Source organism: Bos grunniens, chromosome 21, assembly GCF_055505025.1.
Source record: "Bos grunniens cultivar Pamir isolate PY7600 chromosome 21, Bosgru_T2T1.0, whole genome shotgun sequence".
Lineage (NCBI taxonomy): Eukaryota > Metazoa > Chordata > Mammalia > Artiodactyla > Bovidae > Bos > Bos grunniens.
Window position 1 is genome coordinate 29,361,151 of NC_141185.1, and position 21,561 is coordinate 29,382,711.

The 21,561-nt window shown below is 39.2% G+C and overlaps 1 protein-coding gene across 8 annotated transcripts in view; it reads right to left on the bottom strand.

The window, feature by feature from the left end:
• The window catches only part of G2E3 (G2/M-phase specific E3 ubiquitin protein ligase), a 76,987-nt gene that overhangs the window by 46,894 nt on the left and 8,532 nt on the right, over positions 1 to 21,561 (bottom strand). For all 8 annotated transcript variants that reach the window (XM_086363762.1, XM_086363761.1, XM_086363760.1 and 5 more), the window contains exon 2: positions 1,180 to 1,220. In XM_086363762.1, coding sequence (XP_086219888.1) covers positions 1,180 to 1,212 — 33 coding nt within the window. In that variant the 5' untranslated portion in view covers positions 1,213 to 1,220. The remainder of the gene's footprint in view (positions 1 to 1,179; positions 1,221 to 21,561) is intronic.

The following is a 21,561-nucleotide window of genomic DNA, read 5'->3' on the forward strand; positions in this document are numbered from 1 at the left end:
GGTTATGTTACAGTAATAAAATGAACACGTTCATTCAAGTAAAAAGCTGAGACAAACTTAAGAAAAATACTAACCAAATAACAGTAACAGGTGATATTTACATTTGACAAATATAAGACGGTAGCCCATGAACTACTAAGTTTCAGAACTATTAGCATAACTGATAGAAGTATATAGGTAAAAGTAGGAAAGCAAAGTAGAGGGAGGTTTAAGGGCATAAATTTCCTTACCCAATGATAGGCAGTTAATAGATACTCTATGCTGCTGCTGCTGCTAAGTCACTTCAGTAGTGCCCGACTCTGTGTGACCCCATAGACAGCAGCCCACCAGGCTCCCCCATCCCTGGGATTCTCCAGGCAAGAACACTGGAGTGGGTTGCCATTTCCTTCTCCAATGCATGAAAGTGAAAAGTGAAAGTGAAGTCACTCAGTCGTGTCCGACCCTCAGCGACCCCATGTACTCTAGCCTTCCAGGCTCCTCCATGCATGGGATTTTCCAGGCAAGAGTACTGGAGTGGGGTGCCACTGCCTTCTCCAATAGATACTCTATAAGTGAGAGTAAAGATTCAGTTTTAAGTGTAATACTTTTAGAGGCAATCAAACAATAAATTTTAAAAAGGGTAGATCAGGTGAAGTAGTGGCAACTGAGTATAAAGTAACAATTTAAAAGTTTCATCTTCCATAGTAGCAAATCAATACATACTATTTATAACTAATAAATGAAGAAAACAACTAAAAGTAAAGTCTACATCTGTTTGAGGAGATGGTTGTGAGCACTAACAGGCAAGTTTTCCTTTTCATGTTAAACTTTTGTACATTAACTGTTCTCATTTGCATTTTATCTTTTGTAAGAAGAAAAATCACACAAAAAGGTAAAAGAAAAATCGTATTTATTAAAGAAATAATACTGTTTTGTTCAAATACAAACCACATTTGATAAATACAGAATATACAAATAAAATTTGGCAAATTATCCTTTTCTAGCAGATTTTTGTTGAAATTAATACATAAAACATTATACTTCAGTATATAGAAACACGATCTAAGCATGGATCAGGAAATTCATTCCTAGCGTTTGAGTAGCAGTCTAAAAGATTAATTGTAATTAAAAAAAAAGCAAGAATGATGTATCGTAATATTTTAAGTTAAATTTGAAAATATTTTAAATATGATTACTTACTAGAATTCTGTGAGCCTCCAGGTTTACTTTCATTCATTTTACTAGGAAAAATAAGAATATACAATCAGACATCTTAATTTCAAAATTCTCAAATTACCCATTTTATTTAGATTTAGTCAGTGTATGATAACGAACAAGCTGCATGATCATTTCTTACTCCAGTACTTTATTTCCTTACCTTTCCACATCTAAGACCAGTAATTTTCAACAAAGGTGGTAAATTCTGGGGACAGTGTAGAAATTGGAAGAAATGTTTTTTAGTTATCAAAAAGATTAAGATGACTACTGGTATTCACTGAAAAGGAGACCCAACTCAGGACATACCAGGAACACAGACTTAAGACTTTCAACTTTCTAGCAGTTTCACAAATCTACTGTAGAAAATTCCATAAACACATGATTACAGCACCTCACCTAAAATAAATATAAAAATTTTAACTTATAAACAATATTTAGTCAGTATCCCAACAACAGATTTATATTTGAGATTCAATTTCTCCAGCTTATAATTTCTTACCCTTCCCCTCTGCAGATGAATTCCAACTACTGCTTACTTAAGTTTATTGGATTGATAATTCAGAATGATTGAGGTCCACAATACAGGTTAACTTGCAAGATTATAAACTAATGTTTCTTTATAAGAAATCACAATTTCTATGTGGCTATGTCTTGTCCTCCTCTTTCCCTTCAAACTATAAGGACCTGGGCATCTCTCTTGGTTCAACACTGCAATGAAGTTCTGTCTAGGTTTTTATAATATATGTTCAGACAACTGTAAGACTTTAAAAAAGGTACCTGAGGTTTCTTAATCACTAGCCTCAGAACTCTGACCTAAACAAGTGTTTCTGCATCTTTACAAATAGAAAAGAATAAAAGTGAGTATCAATGTCACATATCACCAAAAAAAAAAAAAAATATATATATATATAGGAATATATAGTGCTTCATGCTGAAAAGTCTCCAAATATCACTGGCAGCAAGATGATGGTCATAAGAAAGATCTCCAGAGCTATCAAACCATGAACAAGAAAGGTTTTTCCTGTTTTCAACAATCTAATAGGTACTCTATACAGCTTTTCAAAATGTATTAATACACAGTATTCCACACAGACCAATGGAATAAAAATAAAGAGCCCAGAAACAGATTCAGACTTTTCGGGTCACTTGATTTTTAACAAAGGCAACAATGAGAAAAAGAAGTCTTTTATCAACAAATGATGCTGGAAAAAATGGATCTCTGGATGGAAAATTGGGAAACTTGAGATTCACCCTTTACACCATAAATAAAAATTAGTTTCAAGTGGATCACAGACTTTACTGTGATAGCTAAAACTATTTAAGTTTTAAAATAACTTCATCAAATTTAAAAGATTCTGCCCATCATAAGATATCATTAAGAAGGTAAATTCTGCATGCCACATACTAGGAGAAAATATTTATAAAAGTGTGTCAGGCAAAGACTTGTACCCAGAATACATAAAGAACTAAAACAATACAAAGCCAACAACTAAGAAATGGGCAAAAGACATTAACAGACACTTCATGAAACAAGATATACAAATGGCCAATAAACATGTAAAAAATGCTCAACATCATTGCTAATTAGGATGATTAAAAACTAAAACCACTATGAAGACTACTTTATACCTGTAAAAATGTCTAAGATTAGAAAGACTATAATACCAAACATTGGAAAGGATATGAAGCAACTAGGAATTCTCACAAATTGTTGATGGGAATGTAAAATGGAATAATCATTTTGCAAAGTTTTAGCTGTTTCTTAAAAGTTAAACGTATATACCCAAGCACCTAGCCTTTGATGTAGGAGTTTCACAGCCAGGTATACATCCAAGAGAAATAAACAAACATATAGACTAAAAACTTTATATAAAAATGCTCATAGCAGCTGTCTTCATGATACTCCCGAACTGGAAGCCTACAAGTCCATCAACAAGAAAACTGACATGCAAATGTCAGTGTATTAATAAAATGTAATACTACTTAGCAGTGAAAAGGTAGCAAGTGCTGAGGATGCAATAAAACAGATGAATCTACAAACATGTTGCGTCAAAGAAACCGCACACTATTATTATCTACATTATTCCAATTACATGAAGTTCTTTACCTTTTTTAAAAAAGTAACTTATCAGGGAAAAAATATCATAACAGTACTTGTCTCTCAACTGGGAAGATGATGGGAAGTAACTTAAGTAAACTTTCTGAAATACCCTTCTCTTCCTAGGATAATCTAAGTAAGCAATTTTAGGAGAAGAAATGTTCAAAAAGCTCTTAATTCTGTAATTTTCAAGCAAACACCACCTTAAGCCCACTTTACAGCTCAGACCTAATGTTGATTCTTTTACACATAACCTTGGTTTTGCTTTGACTCTATCAAAACACTACTTCATTTAAATTTTTCTTCAGTGCCACCCTTCTACAAAATCCTGTAAGAAATCTATTTTACTCTTTGGGGCAAAGTCTTGTGGTTCCCCTGGTCTGTGATCTCTCTCACTGCATTGTCAACAAACCTAACTTAATCACACTACAGGTTTATCCCTGGTGGTTTTAGGCCAGCTGGCCTAGAACAGGTGAAAGGCAAATGTCACAAACATACACTGGGGAGTCTGTTTAAAGGGTATATAGGAGTTCCTTTCACTATTCTTACAGCTATTTTCTAAGCTTACTTGTACTTGTGTACTTGTATTAGCTTCTCAGTCGTGTCTGACTCTTTACGACCTCATGGACTATATAGCCTACCAGGCTCCTCTGTCCATGGAATTCTCCAGGCAAGAACACTGGAGTTGGTTGCCATTCCTTTCTCCAGGGAAACTTCCTGACCCAGAGATCGAACCCAGGTCTCCGTATTGCAGGTGGATTCTTTACCATCCAAGACATGTGGGAAGTCCTTTCTAAGCTTAAGATTATATAAAAATTAAAAGTTACTCCCAAACAGGATAATGTTCCAAAGGTACTACAAGACTCATATTTTTGACTAGTTCGCATCAGCTTTCTTCCTAATCCACAGCATCCCAATGATGATTTACTTCAGTCAGGAGTCTCTAAAACAAAACTTCAAAAAAAAAAAACACCTCACGTGATTTTAACTAGATTTTATCATTTTGTTTCCAGTACATGAATCTTAAGTCTTCCTAAGTGAAAAGAGGAGAATAATGCTAGGTACATATATATCTCAGTAACAGCCCAAGTCTTGGTCTTAAAAATACTACTAAAGTATTCCTCCCTTCCCTGAGAAACCATTAACAATTTAATGAAGAACTCCAGAAGGCCACTATCTAGACATATTCTGAGTCTCCTGTATTGCTTACCTCCACTTGGTCAGTCACTGACATTCAGTCTGAATCTCCTCCCTTCAAAAGTTGGAGCCTAATCTTTTTTTTTCTTGACTGTGGCTGTGCTTAGTAACTTCCACCAAATAGTCTGGCAGAAGTGACAAAGCGTAATTAGGTCATAAAAGGCATTATGACTTCCTCCTTCTATCACGGATCCCTTGCACTAGAGGAAGCTTACTGCCATGTCCTAAAGACTCACGATGCTCCTAGGAGAGCTCCACTTGGCAAAGAACTGAGGCATTTACCCACAATCATATATATGTGAACTATTTTAGAAATAAATCATCCAGCCCCATTCAAGCCTTTATAAGACTGCAGTGTGGTTGACAGCCTAAGAGCAACTTCATGGAAGACCCAAAGCCAGAATCACACAGCTAAGCTGTTCCCAAATTTCTGACTCACAGAAACTGACAAATAATAAATGTCTGTTCTTATAAGGCACCAAGTTTTGCAGTGATCTGCTACACAGCAATAGATAACAAATATAATCAAGTAAGCCAGACTCCCACTCACTCTGAGTGGCTGTATTAACAGTTTTTTTGGTGGAATTCTTAGGGTTTTCAATAAATAAGATCCTGCTATTTGCAAACATATTTTTACTTCCTGTTTTCTGACATAGATGCTTTCATTTCTATTTCTCGCCTGACTGCTCTGGCTAGGACTTCTAGTACTTGCTGAACAGGAGAAGTGAGAATGGGCACCCCTGTCCTGTTTCTGATCCTACAGGAGAAGTTTTCAACCTTCTACCATTGAGTAAAATGAAAACTGTGAGCCTGTCATCTATGACCTTTAAAATGTTGAGGTACTTCCCCCTTCTATACCCATTATGTTGAGAATTTTTATCATGAAAGGATGATCAGTTCATTTCATTCACTCAGTCATGTCCAACTCTTTGTGACCCCAGGGACTGCATCACGCCAGGCTTCCATGTCCATCACCAACTCCCGGAGCTTACTCAAACTCATGTCCATCCAGTCGGTGATGCCATCCAACCATCTCATCCTCTGTCGTCCCCTTCTCCTCTTGCCTTCAATCTTTCCCAGCATCACAATCTTTTCCAAGGAGTCCGTTCTTCACCTTGGGTGGCCAAAGTATTGGATTTTCAGCTTTAGCATGAGTCCTTCCAATGAATATTCAGGACTGATTTCATTTAGGAATAACTGGTTACATCTCCTTGCAGTCCAAGGGACTCTCAAGAACATTACAATTCAAAAGCATCAATTCTTCGGCACTCAGCTTTCTTTACAGTCCAACAGTCACATCCATACAGGACTGACTACTGGGAAACCATAGCTTTGACTAGAACGATCTTTGTTGGCAAAGTAATACCTCTGCTTTTTAGTATGCTGTCTAGGTTGGTCATTGCTTTTCTTCCAAGGAGCAAGTGTCTTTTAATTTCATGGCTGCAGTCACCATCTGCAGTGATTTTGGAGCCCCCCAAAATAAAATCTCTCACTGTTTACATTGTTTCCCTATCTATTTGCCATGAATTGATGGGAAAAGATGTCATGATCTTAGTTTTCTGAATGTTGGCTTTTAGCCTACAATTTCACTCTCCTCTTTCACTTTCATCAAGAAGCTCTTCAGTTTTTCTTCGCTTTCTGCCATAAGGGTGGTGTCATCTGCACATCTCTCCTGATATTTCTCCTGGCAATCTTGATTCCAGCTTGTGCTTCTTCCAGCCCAGCATTTCTCATGATGTACTCTGCATAGAAGTTAAATGAGCAGGGTGACAATATACAGACAGCCTTGACGTACGTACACCTTTTTCTATTTGGAACCTGTTGTTCCATGTCCTGTTCTAACTGTTGCTTCCTGACCTGCATACAGATTTCTCAGGAGCCAGGTCAGGTGGTCTGGTATTCCCATCTCTTGCAGAATTTCCCACAGTTTGCTATGATCCACACAGTCAAAGGCTTTGGCATAGTCAATAAAAGCAGTAGTAGATGTTTTTCTGGAATTCTCTTGCTTTTTCAATGATCCAGTGGATGTTGGCAATTGGATCTCTCATTCCTCTGTCTTTTCTAAATACAGCTTGAACATCTGAAGTTCTCAGTTCATGTTGAAGTCTGGCTTGGAGAATTTTAAGCATTACTTTGCTAGCGTGTGAGATGACTGCAATTGTGCAGTAGTTTGAGCATTCTTTGGCACTGCCTTTCTCTGGAATGAAAACTGACCTTTTCCAATCCTGTGGCCACTGTTGAGTTTTCCAAATTTGCCACATATTGAGTGCAGCACTTTAACAGCATTATACTTTAGGATTTGAAATAGCTCAGCTGGAATTCCATCACCTCCACTAGCTTTGTTCATAGTGATGCTTCCTAAGGCCCATCTGACTTCACATTCCAGGATGTCTGGCTATAGGTGAGTGACCACACCATAGTGGTTGTCTGGGTCACGAAGATGTTTTCTGTATAGTTCTTCTGTGAATTCTTGCCACCTCTTAGTATCTTTTGTCTCTGTTAGGTCCATATCATTTCTTTCCTTTATTGTGCCCATCTTTACATGAAATGTTCCCTTGATATCTCTAATTTTCTTGAAGAGATCTCTAGTCTTTCCCATTCTATTGTTTTCCTCTATTTCTTTGCATTGATTACTGAGGAAGGTTTTCATATCTTTCCTCTCTATTCTTTGGAACTCTGCATTCAAATGGTTATATCTTTCCTTTTCTCCTTTGCCTTTTGCTCCTCCTCTTTTCTCAGCTATTTGTAAGGCCTCCTTAGACAACCATTTTGCCTTCTTGCATTTCTTTTTCTTGGGGATGGTCTTGATCAACACCTCCTGTACAGTGTCACAAACCTCGGTCCATAGTTCTTCAGGCACCCTGTCTATCAGATCTAATCCCTTGAATCTATTTGTCACTTCCACTGTATCATCGTCAGCTATTTGATTTAGGTCATACCTGAATGGTTTAGTGGTTTTCCCTACTTTCTTCAATTAAGTCTGAATTTGGCAATAAGGAATTCATGATCTCAGCCACAGTCAGCTCCTGGTCTTGTTTTTGCTGACTGTATAGAGCTTCTCCATCTTTGGCTGCAAAGAATATAAGCAATCTGATTTCAGTGTTGACCATCTGGTGATATCCATGTGTACAGTTGTCTCTGGTGTTGCTGGAAAACGGTGTCTGCTATGACCAGTGCATTCTCGTGGCAAAACTGTTAGCCTTTGCCCTGCTCCATTTTGTACTCCAAGGCCAAACTTGCCTGTTACTCCAGATATCTCTTGACTTCCTACTTTTTCATTCCAGTCCCCTATAATGAAAAGGACATATTTTTTGGGTGTTAGTTCTAGGAGGTCCTGTAGGTCTTCATAGAATGGCTCAACTTCAGCTTCTTCAGCATTACTGACTGGGGCGTAGACTTGGATTACTGTGATACTGAATGGTTTGCCTTGGAGATCATTCTTTCGTTTTTGAGATTGCACCCAAGTACTGCATTTCGGACTCTTGTTGACTATGAGGGTTACTCCATTTCTTCTAAGGCATTCTTGCCCACAGTAGTAGATATAATGGTCATCTGAGTTAAATTCACCCATTCCAGTCCATTTTAGTTCACTGAGTCTTAAAATGTCAATGTTCACTCTTGCCATCTCCTGTTTGACCACTTTCAATTTACCTTGAGTCATGGGCCTAACAATTCAGGTTCTTATGCAATAGTGCTCTTTACAGCATCGGACTTTACTTCCATCATCAGTCAGATCTACAACTGGGTGCTGTTTTTGCTTTGGCTCTGTCTCTTCATTCTTTCTGCAGTTATTTCTCCAGTCTTCTCCAGTAGCATATTGGGCACCTACCGACCTGGGGAGTTCATCTTTCAGCATCTTATCTTTTTGCCTTTTCATACTGTTCATGGGGTTCTCAAGGCAAGAATAATGAAGTGGTTTGGCATTCCCTTCTCCAGTGGACCACGTTTTTTCAGAACTCTCCATCACGACCCATCCGTCCTGGGTGGCCCTACACAGCATGGCTCATAGTTTCATTGAGCGAGACAAGGCTGTGATCCATGTGGTAAGTTTGATTAGTTTTCTGTGACTGTGGTTTTCATTCTGTCTGCCTTCTGAGGGATGAGGATAAGAGGCTTATAGCTTTCTGATGTGAGCAACTGTGGGGGAAACTGGATCTTGTTCTGATAGGTGGAAAGGATGCTGGATTTTCTTAAAAGTTTTTCTTGTATTTTTTGAGATGACTTTTTTATTTCTCCTTCCATTTGTGTTGTCCTAAGTTGCTTCAGTTGTGTCTGACTCCTTACGACCCTTTGGACAGTAGCCAGCCAGGTTCCTTGATCCATGGGATTCGCAAGACAAGAATACTGGAGTGGGCTGCCATTTCCTACTTCAGGGGATCTTTCCGACCCAGGGATCGAACCTGCATCACTTTCATCTCCTACACTGGCAGGCGGGTTCTTTACCTCTACCACCATCTGGAAAAACTCACTTGTATTATGTTTCACATTTATATATTTGTATATATTGATCCATTCTTACACACAAAGATGAATCCTGATTGATCATGATGTATGATCCTTTTAATGTACTGCTGAATTTGGTTTCCGAGTGTTTTGCTGAGAATTTTTGCATCTATATTCATCAGGGATATTGCCCTGTAGTTTTCTTTTCCTATAGTGTCTTTATCTGGCTTTGGTAACAGGGTGATATTGATGTCAAAAAACGAACTTGGGAGTGGAACACACACTCCAGGAAAGAAACAACAATATGGCCAACAAGCAAAGGAAAGAAGGAATGCTGAAAAATTCTCAAAAATACAGACATTAAACAACACAATCTTAAATGAGCAAAAGAGGGAAGAAACCAAAAGGGAAATTAGAAAATACTTAGAGACCAATGAAAATAAAAACATAACATACTAAAACTTATGATAGGGCTTCCCTGGTGGCTCAGTGGTAGGGAATCTGTGTTCCAATGTAGGAGACACAGGTTTGATCCCTGATCCAGGAATATCCCATGTGCCACAGAGCAACTAAACCCATGTGCCACAGCTATTGAGCTCTAGGAGCCTGGGAGTTGCAACTACTGAAGCTCACACATTCTAGAACCTGTGCTCCACAACAAGAGAAGCCACTGCAATGAGAAGCCTGCACACTCCAACTAGAGAGCAGCCCTCCCTCTCTGCAACGAGAGAAAAGCCTGCGCAGCAACAGAGACCCAGCACAACCAAAACCTGAGGGCATGTATGGATGTGAGAGTTGGACTGTGAAGAAGGCTGAGCGCCAAAGAATTGATGCTTTTGAACTGTGGTGTTGGAGAAGACTCTTGAGAGTCCCTTGGACTGCAAGGACATCCAGCCAGTCCATTCTGAAGGAGATCAGCCCTGGGATTTCTTTGGAAGGAATGACGCTAAAGCTGAAACTCCAGTACTTTGGCCACCTTATGTGAAGAGTTGACTCACTGGAAAAGACTCTGATGCTGGGAGGGATTGGGGGCAGGAGGAGAAGGGGACGACAGAGGATGAGATGGCTGGATGGCATCACTGACTCGATGGATGTGAGTCTGAGTGAACTCCGGGAGTTGGTGATGGACAGGGAGGCCTGGTGTGCTGTGATTCATGGGGTTGCAGAGAGTTGGACACGACTGAGCAACTGAACTGAACTGAAACAAAAAAAACACCTACAGTATACAGCAAAGAGTGATCAGAGGAAAATTTATAACTGGAAATGCAGACATTGAAAAAGAAGATCCCCAAAGAGTAACTTTATACCTCAAGGAGCTAGAAGTGACACCAAACCTAGTAGAAGGAAGGAATTCATAAAGATGAGAGTTTATATAAATGTAAAAAAAAAACAGAAAAACAACAGAGAATAAAATAAAAAATTAGTTCTTAAAAAAGATCAACTAAATTGACAAACCTTTAGCTAGTCATTTGACAAAATCCAACACTCTTTCATGACAAAAAACATTTATCAATTTAGGAACAGAAGGGAATTTCCTCAGCATGATAAAGAGCATCTATGAAAAACCCACAGCTAACATCAAACTCAATGGTGAAAAACTGAAAATTTCCACATAAGATCCAGAGCAAAACAGTGATGTCCACTCTCACTGTATCTATTCAACATTGTATTAGAAGTTCTAGACAAAATAACTAGGCAAGAAAATAAATAAAAGACATCTATACTTCCCTAGTGGCTCAGATGGTAAAGAATTCACCTGCAATGCAGGAGACATGGGTTTGATTCCTGCATCAGGAAGATCCCTAGGAGAAGGAAATGGCAACCCACTCCAGTGTTCTTGCCTGTAGAATTCCATGGACAGAGGAGCCTGGCAGGCTATAGTCTATGGGACTGCAAAGAGTCCGACACAATTGAGCAACTAACACTTTCACTTTCAAACTGAAAGCAAGAAGTAGCTCTACTTGTAGAAGACATGATCTTATATGTAAGAAATCCTAATGAATTCATAAAACACTCTGAGAGTTCACAAATCCAAAATAAGTGGTAGGATGCAAGGTCAACACACACACAAAAATCAGTCAAATTTCTATACAACAGCAAAGAACAATCCACAACATTTTAATACCATCGAAAGGACTGAACTACTTAATAATAAATATAACAAAGAGGTACAAGATTTATATATGGAAAGCCACTAACCACTGCAAAAAGAAATGAAATAACCCAAATAAATGGAAAGAACTATGTTCATGATTGGAAGACTTCATATTTTTAAGATGGCCATTCTCCCCAAAGCAATCTATATTCAAGGCAATCTGTATAAAAGTCCAATGATCATTTCTATAGAAATGGAAAATCTGATCCTAAAATTCATAAGAAATTATGACAGCCTGAATAATTAAAGCAATGTAAAAAGTTGAATGAACATACCTCCCAATTTGAAAACTTGCTACAACATGATCATAATAAAAAAATGCTGAGACTGGCATAGGAAAAACATAGAGAAAAAGTTAAGAGCCAAGAAATAAATCCATACATCTATGATAAATTAATTTTCAACAAAAATGTCAAAACCATTCAGTGAAGAAAGAACAGTCTCTTCACCAAATGGTGTTGGGCCAGTTGGGTAGCCACAGGCAAATGAATGAAGTTGGATCTCTATCTCACACTACACACAAAAATTAACTCAAAATGGTTTCAAGATTTAGTATGTAAGAGCCAAAACTATAAAAATCTCAGAAAAAAACATGACCTTGGATTTGGCAATGGTTTCTTATGCATGACACCAAAATTACAAGAAGCAGAAAGAAAAAAAGAGCAGATTGGAAAGAGAAGATACCTGAAAATCACTACTTGATAAGACCCTGATGCTGGGAAAGATTGAAGGCAGGAGGAGAAGGGGATAAAAGAGGATAAGATGGTTGGATGGCATCACTGACTCAATGGACATGAGTTTGACCATGCTCCGGGAGTTGGTAATGGACAGGGAAGACTAGCGTGCTGCAGTTCATGGGGTTGCAAAGAGTTGGACACGACTAAACGACTGAACTTACTAATTGACTTGATAAGGATCTAGTATCCAGAATATATAAGAAACTTACAACTCAACAAAAAAAACCAAACCAACTGAAAAACAGAAAGGATCTGAACAGACATTTCTTCCAAGAAAATAATTAAATGGGCAACAAGTACATGAAGAAATGTTCAACATCATATTCCTTCAGTTCAGTTCAGTCGCTCAGTCGTGTCTGACTCTTTGCGACCCCATGAATCACAGCACGCCAGGCCTCCCTGTCCATCACCAACTCCTGGAGTTCACTCAGACTCACATCCATCGAGTCAGTGATGCCATCCAGCCATCTCATCCTCTGTCATCCCCTTCTCCTCCTGCCCCCAATCCCTCCCAGCATAAGAGTCTTTTCCAATGAGTCAACTCTTTGCATGAGGTGGTCAAAGTACTGGAGTTTCAGCTTTAGCATCATTCCTTCCAAAGAAATCCCAGGGCTGATCTCCTTCAGAATGGACTGGCTGGATCTCCTTGCAGTCCAAGGGACTCTCAAGAGTCTTCTCCAACACCACAGTTCAAAAGCATCAATTCTTCGGCGCTCAGCCTTCTTCACAGTCCAACTCTCACATCCATACATGACCACAGGAAAAACCATAGCCTTGACTAGACGGACCTTTGGATATGCAAATGAAAACCATAATGAGATACCACACTTGAGATCTGTGCTAAGGTTACCATAATTGAAAATAAAAGGAAAACAAGCAAAGGCAAGGATATGGAGAAACTGCAACCCTCATACATTGCTAATGAGAATGTAAAATGGTACAGCTACCGTGGACCAGTAGTTCAGCAGTTGCTCAAGGCATCACAGAATTGTCACATTACCCAACAATCACACTGGGTACAGTTTTGGAAAGTTTCCTTTATGCCACTTTACTTTTACAAAAGACCCACATTAATATGTGTTTTTGTTAACCAAAAAGAAATCCAAAAAGGATCTTCATTTACAAAAAAAGATAGTTCTTTATTCTATCCCATTTCAGCTTACAAAAGATGTCATATGAATGCTCTACTTTCAGATGGCTGGGGAAGCCTGTACTTACTGAAAAGATCTGAAAACAGATATTCAAAAAAAAGGGCTTCCTGGTGGCTCACCAATAAAGAATCCGCCTGAAACACAGGAGCTGTAGGAGATGTAGGGTCTTGATCCCTGGGTCAGGAAGATCCCCTGGAGAAAGGAATGGCTACCCACTCCAGTACTCTTGCCAGGAAAATTCCATGGACTGAGGAGCCTGGCAGGCTACAGTCCGTGGGGTCGCAGAGTTGGACATGATTAAAGTGATTTGGCATGCACAGTCAAACAAATACTTGCTCAAAAATGTTCCTAACAGCAATACAGACAATAGCTAAAAAACAGAAACTCATTTCTCTGTCAATCAATAACAGGTATACAAAATGTGGTATATCCATACAACAGAATTTTATTCAGCTATTTTAGAAAATACAGTACTGGTTTATGTGACAACATACATGAATCCTAAAAATATACTAAGAAACTAGAAATGAAAAGTCATTTATGTACTGTTGTTGTCTGGTCATTAAGTAGTGTCCAACTCTATGACCCCATGGACTGCAGCACGCTAGGCTTCCCTGTCCTTCACTATCTCCCAGAGTTTGCTCAAATTCATATTCATTGAGTCGATGATGCCATCCAACCATCTCATTCTCTGTCGCCCCCTTTCTCCTCCTGCCTTCAATCTTTCCCAATCTTTTCCAATGAGTTGGCTCTTTGCATCAGGTGGCCAATGTATTGGATGGAGCTTCAGCTTCAGCATTAAGTCCTTCCAATGAGTATTCAGGGTTGATTTCCTTTAAGATTGACTGTATAATCTCACTTATATGAAGTCTCTAGAACAGGTAAATCTATAGAGACAGAGCAGATTTGGGGTTTCCAGGGATGGCAAAATAGGAAATGTGAAGTGACTGTCTAATGGTATGACTTTTCCTTTTGGAGTGATGACAATGTTTTAGAACTAGATAGAGGTAATGGTTGCACAACACTGTGCATGTGTGAATACATGGCACTGAGCTATACACTTCAAAATTGTTACTTTTTAAAAATATTTAATTGGAGGCTAATTACTTTACAATATTGTAGTGGTTTCTGCCATACATTCACATGAATCAGCCATGGGTGTACATGTGCTCCCCATCCTAAATACCCCTCCCATCTCCCTCCCCATCCTATCCCTCAGGGTCATCCCAGTGCACCAGCCCTGAGCACCCTGTCTCATTCATGGAGCCTGGGCTGGCAATCTGTTTCACATATGATAATATACATGTTTCAATGCTATTCTCTCAAATCACCCCAGCCTCACCTTCTCTCCAGAGTCCAAAAGTCTGTTCTTTACATCTGTGTCTCTTTTGCTGTCTCACATATAGGGTCATCATTACCATCTTTCTAAATTCCATATATATGTGTTAATATACTGTACTGGTGTTTTTCTTTGACTTACTTCACTCTGTATAATAGGCTCCAGTTTCATTCACCTCATTAGACCTGATTCAAATGCATTCTTTTTAATAGATGAGTAATATTTCATTGTGTATATGTACCACAGCTTTCTTATCCATTCATCTGCCAACAGACATCTAGGTTGCTTCAATGACCTAGCTATTGTAAACAGTGCTCTGAAGAACACTGGGGTACCAGTGTCTCTTTCAATTCTGGTTTCCTCGGTGTGTATGCCCAGCAGTGGGAATCCTGGGTCATGTGGCAGTTCTATTTCCAGTTTTCTAAGGAATCTCCACACTGTTCTCCATAGTGGCGGTACTAGTTTGCACTCCCACCAACAGTGTAAGAGGGTTCCCTTTCCTCCACACCCTCTCCAGAATTTATCATTTGTAGACTTTTTTGATAGCAGCCATTCTGACCGGTGTGAGATGGTACCTCATTGTGGTTTTGATTTGCATTTCTGATAATGAGTGATGTTGAGCATCTTTTCATGTGTTTGTTAGCCATCTGTACGTCTTCTCTGGAGAAATGTCTGTTTGGTTCTTTGGCTCATTTTTCGATTGGGTCATTTATTTTTCTCAAACTGAGCTGCAGGAGCTGCTTTTGAGATTAATTCTTTGTCAGTTGCTTCATTTGCTATTATTTTCTCCCATTCTGAAGGCTGTCTTTTCACCTTGCTTATAGTTTCCTTTGTTGTGCAAAAGCTTTTAAGTTTAACTAGGTCCTATTTCTCATTTTTGCTTTTATTTCCATTACTCTGGGGGTGGGTCATAGAGGATCCTGCTGTGATTTATGTCAGAGAGTGTTTTGCCTATGTTTTTCCCTAGGAGTTTTATAGTTTCAGATCTTACATTTAGAGCTTTAATCAACAAAATGGTTATTTTTATGAATGTGAATTTCACTTTGATAAAAAAAGTTAAATGGACACCTACCATATGATAGGTAGATAGGCAACAAAGAGAAATGAAGGTATATGTTCACAGGTGCCTTATCTGTAATAGCCAAAAACTATAAACAACCTAAATCTCCATCAACAGACAACTGATAAAACAAATTTTGGAATATTAATATAATGAAATACATGTACTAAAACTCATTGAACTATATTCTTAAAATGGGTGAATTTTATTTTATACAATTATACTATCAGACGGATGTTTAAAAGTTAACCACCATTTAAAAAAAATAAAGATATTTATTTAAATTAAAGGAAAAGCACTACGTAAGATGCTTTTAAGCCACCTCTCCATCCTAACAAGAGTTGAAAAGACAAATCAATATTTCTTGTCTCTGTAAGAGAGGTAACGACAGACCACTGCCCTCTGAGACTGGAAAGAGGTGAACACAGGGAATCACAGCTTACCTGAGCAAAGAGTTACCGGCTGAAACTGCTGTGGGATCCAGTATCCAGGCAGGAAAACCTACACTATAACTGACTAATTGCTGGGGGCTCAGTGTGGACAACTTTGAGAGTTAAAAACTCAAGGGGCCCCTCACCATTATCACCAGGAATGCAACCAGAAGTCCACAGTAAATATCAGAGAAAAATTCCCTTATGACTGGCAAGGCGAGGGTAAACTACCATTTTTAAATCACCAATCAGAGGGCCCCTCACCATTATCACCAGGAATGCAACCAGAAGTCCACAGTAAATATCAGAGAAAAATTCCCTTATGACTGGCAAGGCGAAGGTAAACTACCATTTTTAAATATATTAAAGCACTCTGTTCTTTCTTCCCTCAGGGGAAACTAGTGCATGCTAAGTTGCTTCAGTCGTGTCCAACTCTTTGCAACCCCATGGACGGTGGCCCACCAGGTTCCACTGTCCATGGGATTCCCCATGGAGTGGGTTGCCATGCCCTCCTCCAGAGGATCTTCTTGACCCAGGGATCGGACCCATGTATCCTGGGGCACTTGCAATGCAGGATTCTTTTAATGCTGAGCCACCGGAGAAGCCCATTTTAAAATACACCAAAGCAGTCTGTTCTTCTTAATAAGGCCTTCCCTCAGGAGAAACTAATTAGCCAGAGCCTAACCTGCTAGTGTATTATCAGAGCCTAAATGACCCAGGAAAAGAAAAATTATTAATACCAAACTCCACCATACTCTAGCCATCCTGTCCCAGGGAAAAGGGGAGAAGAAAACTAAGATATTGTAAACTTCACAGTCCAGAGGCATAGCCTTAAAAAGAATGAGACTTAATCACAGAACTAGAAAACACTTCCCTTCTACATCTTACCACCTTGTTACTACTGGCTTATTTACAGTAATTCCTTTTATTCAGTACCTCATATCTGGCTATCAAGAAAAAAATTACAAGACATATCTAAGAGCTAAATGCACATTTTGAAAAGGCAGAGCAAACATCGGAACCAGACAAGGCAGGCATGTTGATAGATTTATCAAAACAAGATTTTTTAAAACTCTTCATTTTGTATTGGGGTATAGCCAATTAACAATGTTGTGATAGTTTTAGGTGAACAGCAAAGGGACTGAGCCATACATATACACATATCCATTCTCCCCCAAACTCCCCTCCCATTAGGGCTGCCACATAACATTGAGCAGAGTTCCATGTGTTATACACTAAGTCCTTATTGGTTATCCATTTTAAATATAGCAGTGTGTACATGTCCATCCCAAACTCCCCAACTATCCCTTCCCATTGCCCACCCTCTTCCACCCCACCCCCGAACCAAAAGTTCCACCCCAGAACCAAAAGTTAGTTTTCTAGTCTATGAGTCTCTTTCTGTTTTGTAAGGTCATTTTTATTATTTCTTTTTAGATTCCAATATAAGGGATGTCATATATTACTTCTCCTTCTCTGACTTACTTCACTCAGTATGACAATCTCTAGATCCATCCATGTTGCTGCAAATGGCATTATTTCATTCTTTTTAATGGCTGGGTAATATTCTAGTGTACTTATGTACCATATCATCTTTATCCACTCCTGTTAGAACAAAGAATTTGAAAAAACTATGAGTGATATGCTAAGGACTCTAACGGATACAGTAGGCAATATACAAGATCAGATAGGCAATGTAAACAGAGAAACAGAAATCCTAAAAAAGAACCAGAAAGAAATGCTAGAGATCAAAAACGCTAATGGAAATGAAGAATGTCTTTGGTAGAATAACTAACTAGTTCAATAAGTCCCCACATATGAACAAGTTCCATTCTGAGAGTGTGTTCCTAAGTCCAATAAAGTTAGCCCAGGTAACCAACTAACACAATCAGTAATATAGTACTGTACTGCAGAAGGTTTAAAATATTTCACACAAATAACACATAAAAAATAAACATGAAAAATAAAAATTTTGAATCTTACAGTACAGTACAACAACTGGCACACAGGAGATGGCATCAAGTGAGCTGGCAAGATGAGTTACTGACTAGAGGAGGAAGAGGAAGTGGTAGGTGGTAGAGCTGAAGGATCACCAGCAGTAGGAGACGTAGGGCAAGCTGCAATTTCACTCATGCCTGACGTTGATGGCACAGGTTCTGGTTCCTTGGTGGATTCAATTCTATCTACCCTCTTGAAAAAATTATTCAGTGATGTCTGGGTAGTAGCTCTTCTTTTCTCATCATAGATGACATGGTTTCAGCACTGGGCTACATTCTGAATGGTGGCTACAACCTTCATGTACTGTTCTACACTTGGGATCTATGCCTCAAAAACTAACAGTGCTTCCTCAAATCAAGAAAATTCTCTTGCCATTTCCTGTGTTATGAATTCTTCAGTTACTTCTTCCTCTGGTCTCTCTCGGTCCTTTCTCTAGGCCTCTATTTATTTCATCATGCCTCCATTACTAAGCTGCAGTTCAGTGCAATCATCCTCTTACAGATTTAGCTCTAACATCTTGCTAAGGGTGAATATGCTGCAGAAGACTTCTTTGGACTCCTTATTCACCTTCTCAAATACATGAAAATCATGAACAAACTACAGGCAAAGGTTCCTCCAAACCCCATTCATGGTGACGGCTGTAATTTCATGCCAAGCAAAGTCAATGTTTTTTATGGCCTTGTAGATGTTACAGTCTTTTCAAAACTGTCACAAGGTTGTTCCTGATTCATCACCCACCTTTACTGCCTGACAAGAAGTGTGATGTAAATATTTCTTGAAAGTTGCTATAACTCCCTGGCCCACAGGCTGGATGAGTGACAAAATATTTGGTGGCAGATGCACTCCTTTGACGGTAGGATGAAGTCAATCATGAATGAAGGGTGGCCTGGAGCACTGTTGAGTAGCAAAAGAATGTTGAATGGGCTATGTCCTTCTCCAAGCAATATTTCTCTATCTCCAGGATTAAGTGGTGGAAGAGTCAGTCCTGGAAAATGGCCTGTGTAACCTAGGCTTTGGGGTTACTATTCCACATAACAGGAAGAGAGCCCTTGGCTATGTTTTTAAGGGCTCTTAGGTTCTCTGAATGATTAGCTGAATGAAAAGAGAATTTTCAGCTTCATATCGCCAGAAGCACTGACACCAAACAACAGAGTCAGCCTATTTTTTTGCTGCTTTATTGCCTGGCATCACTCTTCTTCCTTACTGATATACTTTCGGTTTGGCATCCTCTTCCAGTACAGTCTGGTCTCATCCACAAGATACCTACTCAGGTAAACACGCACCTTCATCAATAATTTATTAAAGTATTTCAGGAAATTAATGGGCAACTAGTGTATCTGCGCTCACCACCTCGCCACTTACTTTTACTCTATGAAGGCTGGCTCTAGCCTCGAACCCATGAATCCAGCCAAGGCGGCATTAAAAGATGCCGTCTGATTCTTCACTCAGTTTCTTCTTCAAGTCTTCATAAAGGCATTGAGCTTCCTGCCTTCATAAAGGCATTCAGCTGAAAGGGACTTGACACTGACACTGATCCTGCAGCCACACAGAGAAGTTTCTCCATCACTTTTCCATGCTTCTTTGATATTATTGTCAACGTCATTGGCATAGCAGACTTCACCTGTTCCATGACCCTGTTTTTGTTTCTTAGAATCATGCCTGGTTAAATAATTCATGTTATAAGAATGTGCAATATCTGCCATCTTTTCACCTTGCTCCACTCTTTCAATTATTTTCACTTTTGTTTCCATCATTACTGCTTTGTGCTATAGTACCAGCTTAGCAGTACTTAGTACTACCAGCTACATCACCACTGCTTTAATACTCCAGACATCCTGGGCTTGAAATAAAAATACTGTATTCTATACATTCAGTTCAGTTCAGTTCAGTTGCTCAGTCACGTCCAATTCTTTGCAACCCCATGGACTGCAGCACGCCAGGTCTCCCTGTCCATCACCAACTCCCAGAGTTTACGCAAACTCAGGTCCATCCAGTTGGTGACGCCATCAAACTATCTCATCCTCTGTCGTCCCCTTCTCCTCCTGCCTTCAATCTTTCCTAGCATCAGGGTCTTTTCTAATGAGTCAGTTCTTCACATCAGGTGACCAAAGTATTGGAGTTTCAGCTGCAGCATCAGTCCTTCCAGTGAATATTCAGGACTGATTTCCTTTAGGATGGACTGGTTGGATCTCCTTGCAGTCCAAGAGTCTCTCAAGAGACTTCTCCAACACCACAGTTCAAAAGCATCAATTCTTCAGCACTCAGCTTTCTTTATAGTCCAACTCTCACACCCATACCTGACTACTGGAAAAACCATAGCTTTGACTAGACAGATCTTTGTCAGCAAAGTAATGTCTCTGCTTACGTGACTACTGGAAAAACCATAGCTTTGACTAGACAGATCTTTGTCGACAAAGTAATGTCTCTGCCTTTTAATACGCCATCTAGGTTGGTCATAACTTTTCTTCCAAGGAGCAAGCGTCTTTTAATTTCATGGCTGCAGTCACCATCTGCAGTGATTTTGCAGCCCCCTAAAATAAAATCTCTCACTGTTTCCACCATTCCCCCATCTATTGCCATGAAGTGATGGGACCAGATGTCATGATCTCAGTTTTCTGAATGTTGAGTACATTACTGTACAGTAAAACACTATACCTTTTCAACAAAGGTCCATATAATCAAAGCTATGGTTTTTCCACTGGTCATGTATGGATGTGAGAGTTAGACCATAAAGAAGGCTGAGTGCTGAATAATTGATGTGTTACAACTGTGGTGCAGGAGAAGATGATTGAGACTCCCCTGGACTGCAAGGAGATCACATCAGTCAATCCTAAAGGAAATCAGTCCTGAATTTTCACTGGAAGTACTAATGCTGAAGCTGAAGCTCCAATACTCTGGCCACCTACCTGATGGGAAGAGCCGACTCACTGGAAAAGACCCTGATGCTGGGGAAGACTGAAGGCGAAAGCAGAAGACGGTGGCAGAGGATGAGTGGTTAGATAGCATCACTGACTCAATGGACATGAATCAGAGCAAACTCCAGGAGATAGGGTAGAACAGAGGAACCTGCAGTCCATGGAGTTCAAGAGTTGGATACGACCTAGCAATTGAACAACAACAACAAAACTATACAAAGGCACAACCATTTGTAGGGGATGCACACATGTGACGACGTATGCCACACACATAATATGTGACTGGACATGCAAACACACATTACAATCTTTGAAAATTCACAACTTTAAACTTTATACATAGGCGACTTATTGCAGATGGGGCAAGGCTGAGGAAAGACCTCTAAAAGCTTAAAAATATCTGAACAGAAACTTTAAAAACTAAAAAGCAAAGAGGACAAAAACCAACAGAAAACAAAACAAAAATAAAAAGAGAATATCCAAGGACTGTGAGATAACCACAGAAAGTGTAACAAAAGTTCTTGGACTACCAGAAGATAGAAAGTAACAGAAGTAACATTTGAAACAATAACAGTAATGCAGACACCAGACAAAAGATACAGGAAGTTGCAGAACTCCAAGCAGGGTAACTGCCAAAAAAACTACACCTACACATATTATTTCAAACTACAGAAAATTAAAGATAAAGAATAAAACTCCTGAAAAAAGTTACAGGGGAAAATAATCTTACCTAATAGATAAACAAGAGTAGGGATTACATCCAATTTCTCCTCAGAAACTACGCAAGTAAAAAGAGAGAGGAGTAATATTTAAAGGAGAAATATTTCAAGTATTGGGGGGCAG